This window comes from Microtus ochrogaster, chromosome 5 (genome assembly GCF_000317375.1).
Source record: "Microtus ochrogaster isolate Prairie Vole_2 chromosome 5, MicOch1.0, whole genome shotgun sequence".
NCBI lineage: Eukaryota > Metazoa > Chordata > Mammalia > Rodentia > Cricetidae > Microtus > Microtus ochrogaster.
The window spans coordinates 72952721-72963182 of record NC_022012.1 but is presented as its reverse complement, the minus strand read 5'-3'; the positions used below and the strand labels follow the sequence as shown (position 1 = coordinate 72963182).

General features: G+C 44.9%; 1 protein-coding gene across 1 annotated transcript in view; it reads right to left on the bottom strand.

Moving 5' to 3' along the window:
• The window catches only part of Usp3 (ubiquitin specific peptidase 3), an 81004-nt gene extending 72901 nt beyond the window's left edge, over positions 1-8103 (bottom strand). The window contains exon 1 of the mRNA XM_005347736.2: positions 7472-8103. Within this exon, the coding sequence (XP_005347793.1) occupies positions 7472-7562 (91 nt within the window). The 5' untranslated portion in view covers positions 7563-8103. The remainder of the gene's footprint in view (positions 1-7471) is intronic.
• Between the last annotated feature and the right edge of the window lie 2359 nt (positions 8104-10462).

Genomic DNA, 10462 nt, shown 5'->3' with positions numbered 1-10462 from the left:
CAAAGGGCAAAATCTGTCTTAAGACCTGTAATTTAAAGACTGTAATTAACTTTTATAGGAAATACACCTGGAAAATCTTCGACTATAACTAAAAGTAATCAACATATTGCCTAAAATCAGATTTCTGATAACCTCTGAACTACCAGAAGCAAAGGCAAAATTCCACAGCTTCAGAAATCTCTCCATGGCAACACACCCCACCACCCAAAATCTCCGGTATGAGAAATAAAAAGAAACCAGCAGGAGGAAGGGAACTGAACAGAAACACATTTTTAAACACCCGGAAGCTTACTGCATTTTCCCTGCACCTATATTGAGGGAGCTGTTATGTCTGTGTGATGCATTTCAGCCCACAAAAGAGAGCTGAACAGAGTGAAACTGATTTTCAAAGCCGTTTTCTTCCTGTTTATACAGCCAATTTTTAATGACCATTTGCTAGTACTTTAATCAATAAATTGGATCATGGAAGTGAAATATCAAATTTTAAAATGAGTGACTTTTAAAATGAAGAATTTAAGCAAGGCAGTGGTGGTGCGCGCCTTTAAGCCCAGCACTCCAGAGGCGGAGGCAGGTGGATCTCTGTGAGTTCAAGGCCAGCCTGGTCAGCTACACAGAGAAACCCTGTCTCGAAAAAAAAAAAAAGTGGAATTTAAAACATACTCATATCAAAACTCTAAGGAACTCATTTCAAGCATGTCTCCAGCCAGAGCCCTTTAAGTACCTTAAGCTACTAAGCATTAAGTTTCTAAATGACAAAGTGAAGACCTCACTCTCACACAGACAAGTTAAAAGTCTACATGGTGGTTGAGTTTAAGTTTTGCGCTACCTTTAATACCCCCAGCACCTGAAGCAACTCCTAACCTCTGTCTTCGTTTCACAATCTACACATCAGGGAAAACCACAAGGATGGGTAGTTAATTAAATTAGTCAGGACTAAATACCAGCAAGCTGCTTTGAAGTTACTTTATGTTGTTCTCAGTTCTCCTCCTACTCAGAAAAGCTAATAGGTGAGAAAACACCTGGAATTACTATAGATAATAACATCTACAGACTCATAGTAGTTATAAACATGGTTTATAAGTTTCTAAGTAAGAAGTTCATTCAACGATTGCCACAGATTTCAAGATAAGACTGCAATGAACAGTGTTCTGGCCGATTCCTTTTGAGGCCCAATGGTATCTATTCTTAACCACATTCCCAAAACAGACTGTTATATAAAAATCTCAGAGCATCTTGAGAGGTCTTGGCACAAGACAAATCCAGGTAAGATGAACAAGCTGTTACTGTAGTTGATACTATTCTCAGCATTCTCAACTGTCAATCAAGGTAAGATTCATCACAAGCACACCCTCCCAGTACCAGCCCCCACTGAGAATCTATCAAAGTACTTCCTCCTCAGCCATCTGTCCAGGAAAGTGCTATGAAAACACCTAGAGCATTTGTGCTCCTGTCTGAAAAGGATGTGAATAAAGCAAACACTGACAGACTGTACAACACATATTCTCCACTGCAAAGCTGTCAACCAAATCCCTTCTCAAGCCTGGGCTGAACAAACACATTTACAGAGGTTTGAAAGTACAGCTTAACTAAAGACTGTTTTTTTCAACAGAGATGTATGTTGAAGAAATGCTCAAAAAGGAAAGAAAAAATGTTAAGGGAAAATCCAAATATAAACGATTACCTGAGAGAAGAGGACTCAAATTTTACAATAAGAATTTAAATTACTCACTTAGCCACTAACCATTCATTTTTTGCTAACTGTTCTACAAATACTATAAAGTTGTTAGCATCTCTAAATCTAGTTTGAAAGAGCACAAACAAATCTTTCATATTCCAGCACAGAAATAAACTGCATAAATTCTAATGAGGAAGCCTGCAATATGGTTCAGCAGGTAAAAGGCACATGCCACCAAGCCTTATGACCTTAGATCACTAAAGAGAGAAACAACTCTTGAAAGTTATTTTCTAATCTCCAGTGCTTCAAACACACACACACACACACACACACACTAAATTTCAATGAGGAAAAAGTAGAATGTTGTAAAATCTTACTATTAATGATATCAATGTAAAGAATGGTTATAATTATCTTGAGGGTAAATGAATTCCAGGAAAACAAAAAGTTCTAATTCCTCGCCTAGCCCATCCTTTACCTCTGCTTAGGCCATGCAGAATGTTCTTAATATATTCAGTATATTGCTTAGAAAATAACATTTGATCACAACAGACCCTTTCAGCTTCAGCCTTGTCAAACACACAGAGCACGTGGTAGGTTCCAGGGCTTTCACATCCACTACCAATCCTTTAGATGTTGTGGGAACAGGCTGGGCCTGCTTAAGGTTCTGGGGCTGGAGTAGGGAAGAAACTATCAACGTGATAACTAAGACAATTAGGCCTTACAAACAGTACTGAAAGATAGTTCAAATTCGCTGGATGTGGCGGTGCACACCTTTAATCCCAGAACTTGGGAGGCAGAGGCAGGTGGATCTCTGTGAGTTCAAGGCCAGCCTGGTCTACAGAGTCAGTTCCAGGAGAGACGAAGATATACAGAGAAACCTCTTGGAAAACCAAAACAAAACAAAAACTAACATTTCCATCTGCCGATGTATATGCCCACACTGTCAGAAGACTACAAATTCTTATGTTAACAAGGTCTTAAATGACCAATTGGTTACAATCTAGCTCAGTTTACTGGCTAAGATATTAGGAAGGGAAGGCTACAAAAAGCATTCTGGGAAGTAAATGTACTTCATCTACATTTATTCTCAACATGAAGTTAGAGATCATTTCATATCTACATGAAAAACTTCATCAAGCAAGCATTTTCTGAGTATATCACTGAAGACATCTAGTAAACACACCACAAGATGCTACTTAAAAGTAATGCATTCAACCTCATGAACTAAATAACATCCTATTTAGAAAATTCAGTTCAAGGGACAAACTAGTCATATTTAAAAGTAGGCTGAGAGAAAAAGGATACAAAATAACCCATTACTCCACCAAGGTAGCTTCTTACCCTTATCACAAACTGATCAAGCCATTACAAATTTATTACCATGAACAAAGAACCAGTCAGCACCTCATCCTACTAAAAGGACCTTTAAAAAAATAAAATAAAGGTTTATTTTCAAAAACCTTTGCAAACAAAACTGCAGACCAAGCCAATCGCTCCTTTTTCTCTACTAGAGTGATACTGCGCTGGAAATTTAGAGCTCCCGCATAACTTTTAGAAAAACAGCTCCAAAGCAAACAGTACTTTGAAAACCTAAAGTTCAAGTACTTTGCTTTCCTTAGTTTTAAAACAGTTGTGTTTAGGGTATTTTTTAAAGCACTTTATGTTTTTGTTTGGGGTTTTTTTGTTTGTTGGTTTTGTGGTTTTTTTGTTTGTCTGTTTTGTTTTTTTGAGACAGGGTTTCTCTGTGTAGTCCTGGTTTTCCTGGAACTAGCTCTGTAGACTAGGCTGGACTCAGAACTAGCCAGCCTCTGCCTCCCTGCTAGGATTAAAGGTGTGCACTGCCACCACCACCTAGCAAGTACTTCATGTTTCAGCCCTGTCTTTTGTCACTGGTTAAACTTTCTACAAAAAAAAAAAAAAAAAAAGGAATGCCCAAGCCTCTAGCTTCTGAAAATAACATCTGGTATGGACACAAAACACAAGGCTTGAGAGACTGGCCCAGTTTTGATTTAAACTTTAGTAATTTAAAACCAGAATGCCCTTAGCCACAATTAGGCATAAATCAGGTTTTACCTTATTAGGAGATTTGCTATTTTCAACATTTATCTTCAACCACTAAATGGATTTATCTTCTGACACCAGAGAATTTCCTGACTTTCCAACTAGGTTAAACTAACCTCTTTTGAGTGCAAGGGACCACCAGACCCCCCGTACTTGAAACTTCAGTCTCTACAAATAGATCTCTATTGCCAGCTTCATGAATTTATCTAATTTTGTAACGCCAAGTTTGATAAGAACAGGTGTCCCTAACCATTTTACTTACGAGATCTCAAAGTAGGCTCTTGAACCTTAAGATCTCAGGGGTCCCTTTTCAAGGGATCCAGAAGGTCAAAGGTATTTTCGTGGATATTAAGATAGACAGACAGATAGGTAAATGGATGGACGACAGAAAAAAAGGAAGAGATGTTGCTATATTACTTCGAATGTTTCCTTTCGATCTCTCAAGAGCACAAAGTGAAGTTTTCTCTATAATACATGAGGTGTGATAGCTCAAGAGACTCCATACAGAAGCAGATGTGAGAGTTCAGCTGTCTTCCAGTAAGATAAAGTTGCAAAAACATAAAATGCTTAAGAAACTATTCTTCCCATTCAATTTTTGTTCTGAGAAAGTTTTGCATAAACTTTCATTTCTGTTAAGTATTAGGTCTGTTATTGTTACTTGTAATTAAATCAGTAAATATTTACAGTTCTAAGTCGATTTCTAATATGGTGATATTAATAGATAAAAACCACAAAATAATCTGGGTTCTGAAAAATGTTGAGACTATAAAGGGATCTTGCAAACAAAAGTTGTTTGAAGTATTGGAGCATACAGTTACATACCACAGTGCCTTCCGTGGCTAAGAAGCTCAGGTTAGTTCTTTAGTATCACTACTCCTTCACCCCTAATCTTGCTGCGTTCTTATCTCCTTGTAACACAATTCATCATAAAGCCAATCTGTATGGTTCCATTTAGTGGCTTTAGACGTTTAATTTTCAGAGTCCTATTTATAAAAATGCTCGAGTCTGTGATGTCATAAATTACATAGCATCAGTTCCTCAAGCTTCTCTGTCTGTGTGTCTGTGTCTCTCTCTCTCCTCTCTCTCTCTCTCTCTCTGTCACACACACACACACACACAATCTTGCTCATCCTAACAAAGACTTGAGAAGTAATGGCAAAGCACTGCCCTTTTTCCAGATGACATAATGAAACTGACACTCAAGGAAACAGAAGTGCTGGTCCAAGGAGATTCTGCCCACTAGAGTCCAGGCTGTTGATCTTTTGCAATCAGCTTGGCTGTATCACTGGGGTATAACTACAAGCTCCCAATGACAATAAGGCACAGGCATTACTTTTATTGTCCAGGTGCCAAAACAGGAATTTTCTCCCTCCTTAGTAAGAGTCTAATCAGACTCGACACCAGTCAGAACTACCTTTCTAATGGCCTACCGAAAGCAAATAAATTCTGGAGTGTTGACGAAAAAAACTCAGGACACATAACACTCCAAGAAAATGAGTTAGTTAAGGGAATCACAGATTTGCCAATCATTTAATTACTGAAACTACAGGCAAGCAAGAACAAGATCAAGCTTACTCCTTTAACACTTGGCTAAACCAATGAAGGGGTGCCAAAAGGTTAAAATGGGAGGCCCACATGAAATGGGGTTGGACAGAAGAAAACACCCACAGAGTTGTGAAACTAGCTTTATTGGTTCTACAAATGCAAGTGATTAGACCCACCCTTCCAAAGCAGGGTCAGAGGCAACCATTTGCCACACGCTGTAGCTGTAAAGATGCCACCCTCTGCCCGGGACAGAGATCACCCTTCCATTACTAATTCTTTCCTGTTGTCAGCACGAACCTCCCAGTTGTGCTTCATTTCAGTGCGCTGAATTCCTCGGGAGAGGCCTGCTTTGCTGCATCTCTTTTCCCCAGTCAAATGGACTCCCTGACTGACAGAGGCAAGACTGACTCACGACAGGATATCTGCCACTTGCATAATTCTTGTCTTTTTTTAGACGCATGTGCACAATGAAGCCATTTCTAAGTTTGATGTGATCTTACATAGGAGGAAAAAGAGAGAATCAGGTTGTTCTGACACAGCCACCTCTGAATCCCTGTAGCTGACCACAGATGAACAAGAGGAAGTGCCCCATTCCTTGTGAGGTGTATGCTTTTCTTAGTGGTTGTGTGTATGTGTGCGTGTGTGAAGTCTCTCGAGTAAAACTCAGCTATAACTAATTAGTTAACACACCACCAGTCCACGTGTGATACACTTTTGTTATGTTCCAAGCTCAAGACTCACTGTTAAAAATGCATTTACAGATAAGAATCCATTTACACAAGTTCCTGCATTCCCACAAAGAACTGCAATACTGGCCCACATGGTAGCACATGCTATAATCCCAGCACTCCAAGGGCTGAGGCAGAAAAATTACAAATTCTAGGTCGCCCCAGGCCATAATAGAGACCCAGCCTTGCAAACCAAAGGAACTGCTGCTACTGCCCGGTGAAACCAATCAACTGGTTAATTTTTAAAGTCTTCATGCAGGAAAAAGACACCTGACTTTTACAAAGGTAAGCAAGTCACCAAGTCTTGGAGCTCCGGAAAACTACAGTTACTTCTATTCCTAATCCTAGAAGACAGCTTTCTTTGTACCACCCCGCATGTTTTGCTTCAAAAACAATCACAATCGAAGAAGTAACCTGTCAAAAGTATTAAAGCAGTCTCTCTAACTCCCGAGCTCCAGGCCAACCCAGAAGAAACCACTCACTCAGCTGAACCACCGTCTTCGGGCACTGAAAACAAACTTGATTCCTGATGTTCACTATCCACATTTTAAACTACAGCTCACGCTGCTAGGGACGATCTTAAAGCTCATAAACAAAGACCAGCGACGGCACCATGGCCCTACCAGGAAGTAATCAAAGCGGGGTGGCCGGTCCGACCTTAAGTCCCGGCAGACAATGAGAGGGCACCGGGGCTTCCGAGGAGCCAGAAGGAGTTAACACTTAAGCAACCCAAAATCGTAGCATAAACCTGAGTGTTTTACAGCACACACAACCGTGTGCTCGTTCCCAACACACTCCTGACCAACACGAAAGTCCGTCCCGGAACAATCTTCGAAAGGCAAAAAACTCGAGCTGCCCCTTCCCCAGCAGCTAGTGGCTGCCTTCTCCCCCGAGCTTTCGGAGCCCTCAGCCTGTTCTCAAACTTCACCCTCCCAAGCTGAGGCAAGATTCAGAGATCAGCCGCCCCCAGCGCGGTCGACTCAGGGAGAGCGGGGGAAGGGGGGGGTAGACAGGAGCCTGTGGGAACGGGGGGAGGGCGGGGGAGACGCAGCCCGAAGGGGCCCGCGCGCCCGGCAGTCCAGACAAAGCTGCGCCCACAGAGCGGCGCTTTTCCTGTCGGGCCCACGGGGGACCGCGAACCCGGACCCGCCACACGCGGGACCAGCCCTTATGTTCGCGGAGGCTCGGGGTGCGGGCCGCCGCGTCATCCCTACCGCTGCGCGCTCGCCTCGGGCCCCCGCGGGCCTTTCCTCTGCCGGCCCGGCCGTCGGGCCGCGCGAAACAAAGGAGCCGCCGCTGCGCCCGCCGCGCCGCGTCCCCTCAACCCCGCGAGCCCGGCCCGCTCCCCGCAGCCTCCCCCGAGGCCGCGCGCCACCCGCCCGCGGCCCTTCGACGGCAAGGCCCGGACCAGAGCCGGGACCTCGGGTGCGCGGCCAACCAGCCCCGGGGACGCACTCACCGCTGCAGCACCAGGACGACGGGGAGCCGTTGGGGAACTTGGCTGAGTCCGGGGCGATGCAGACGCTGGAACTGAGGTGCGGACACTCCATGACCACGAGGACGGCGGCGGGGAAGGCCGAAGCTGTGGGGCGGAGGGACTTCGGAGGCTCCGTCTGGGGTCGCTCCTAGCCCGGCGCTGGGCAGACGGTGGCTGCTTCGTCCCGAGCCTTTGCGTCAAAGAAAGCAAGGGCTTCCGGGCGCCGGGTTTTACCACCCGCCGTATCCCGGCGCCCCGCTCCGGAGAATGAAAATCCGGACTCCTGGTTCTGCCGCCGCCCGGCTATAGCAAGCTTCCGCCTTCTCCGAGTGGCCCCGCCCACCATATTGGTCACGCCCCCAAGGCCGGGCCCGCCCCGCCTCCGTGTTAGCCGGTGGGCGGGGCCTTGGCTCTCACCGTTCGCAGGAGGAGTGTCCCACCGGGCTGTAAAGTGACTTTCCCAACTGCACCGAGCTGCTGGCGGCAGCTTCCTGGGACCCCAGCAAGTGTGGGTTCTCCGCCTGGGAAGACCAGTCGGGACCGCTGCGTCTACAGCAGTGAATCTGGGAGGCTTAGAAAGAGAAGATGTAGTCATACTGCAAAGTGCAGAAAATGAACAACCCTCCAACCGACAAGCATTGAAGCCCCATTTTACACAGGAAGAAACAGACGAGGGTGCTTGCGGAGTGGCCCTCGGTGGCCCAGCCGACTGCAGGGAGCCCAGAACAGTTGTGACTATTCGTGTAACAGGTTGCGGTTCAGAACCATTCTGGATTTCTAACTGTAGTCTGAGCGCGTCACCTGGCTGCTGCCTGGCTGGGCCCGCAGGACTGCCGGTGTACCTGGGTGTAGCACTGCTATTATGACTCACTGTTATCTCGTGTCCATTGTGAGACTTCTCATACCTGTCCCTCTCGAAGTTGAGAGAAGTAACAATCTGGTTTGCTGTACAAGGTCCGAGTTACCAGGTCATTTAAAAAAAAAAAGGCAGTGTAATATTCGTTAGACTCCCACCACTGTCTCCCAGACAGTCACTTTGCATACCATACCTTATTTAAGCTTCAAAACACCCTCCCACGCTGCTGCTACGGCCCCCCGTTTTTACTGCCAGTGAAATGGAGAGTAAGACCTCAGCTCCAGATCTCTCTTTAGAAAGATAGAGAGGACAAGCTTCTTTAGGGAGAAAGCCTTTGACTTTCACTGCCTGGGTTTTGAGGGTGTCTGGGGCTCTCGGAAACTTAGCCTCTAAAGTTGGGGGGGTTGGTTTTTTGTTTTGTTTTACCTGGTGAAGGAGCCGCGTGACAGAAGGCAAGCAAGGGCGAGGGAAGACCTATGTAGCAATTCTTCAAGCAGGAAAAACAAAGGTCAGGAAATGATTAACCGGCTGGGCCAGACAGTGGTTATTTAGCTCAGGGCATCTCGCTGAAGAACAGGCCTTTAGGACTCCCAAAGCCACTTGGTACTCACTACTCCACACTGCAGCCTTCTGCATGATGGTGTCCATTCCTCTAGGGCATTCTGCCCACTGAGGTATTTCAAATTCCTCAGTCAATGCTCCTTTGCCATTTTCCCAAGCTGAATAAATATTACTGTTAAAAGCAAGGCTCGGGCCGGCTTTGACAATGAGGAGTTATGGAAAGTGAGGTGCCTACTGTATGTTCAGAGGTTAGCTCCGCCGGCTACTTGATGGTGAACCTGAGCTAGTCCTCTCAAGTCTTTTTCTTCTCCTATCCTCTGGAAAAACAGTACTTAACTGTTGTGAACTCCTACCCTGTAGTAATCAGCAGAAAAGGTTTGCTTTTCTTTTTTTAAACTTCAGGTGGAGGCTGCTTCCTTGGGAAGAGAGAGGAGAATAAACAAAATCTGACCCCTATTCAGTCTCTTCCACCTGTTTATCTGAAAAGTCTGGCTCTAGCAATGCTCTCTGTGTCCTTCTGGGCACTCGCCCTCATACAGCATCCACAGCCCCTCATTTAGTATGGAGCATGCGCCTTTCCCATGCTGCCTTTCATACCAGCATGTCATGCCATGTTCTTTTCAACCTGGGAGAAATTGTTTGCTAATCCCCTAGACCTCAGTTTTAACATCACTTCCTACCTCCTACCAGAGGCCTTTCCTGACCCTGCCCCAGCCTCAGGTTACCTCCCAGGGTGTCATGCCCTTGACTGCCCCTACAGTGCCTTTTAAAAGCATGCTCCTTGTAAGTAATTATTTGTTTAATGTCTGTCTTCCCCTTGGAGGTCCATAAGAGTAGCAAACAAGTCTGTCTGGTTTCCTGCTTTATTTCTAACAAAATATGTAGAGCCTGGAGCATATCCAATACATAAGTTTCTGTGGGTGAATGGAAGGGATGGGCCTGCAAGATCCGTGGGCCAATCAATTACGAATCTCAGAAAATGATAACAAAATTAGCATTCAGTTCTGTTTATAATTTTCAAAGGAGTGTGAAAAAGTAGCTTATAAGGTGTAAACTGCTTAAGAAACAATGTTAGAATTTTTATTAGTGTTTCTCTCAATCAGAATTTTTTTAAAAAAAAAATCACTCTTGGAGCTGAAGTCCTAATTTAGTCACCCCTGATAACAGCTGTTCCTAAGAGGACAGAGTCTAACTGTAATTCAAAGAAACTGGGGAAAGGAGCTTTCACCAATATCCTAAAACCGGATTTTCCTGTGCAACTTATCACAGAAAACTGAAATAAAACCGCAGTGAGTAAATGTTGTTAAATTAGGGGAGACCACAGGGCACACTGAGAAATCTGCCTTTTCAAGCCACTGGGGTCAGCAGCTGCTTTTAATACAACGTTTGCTTCTTCTTTTTGGCTGGCATCCCTTTGGCACCGAAGAACACCAAAGGCTTACATGCCAACACCCCCGAAGGTGATGTGCCAGTCTCCAGCTCCCATCACAACCCCCCACCCCGGCTCTGCTATGCTTGGCAGCTGCCAGGATGTACTACCCAGCTGCCTGAAAAGG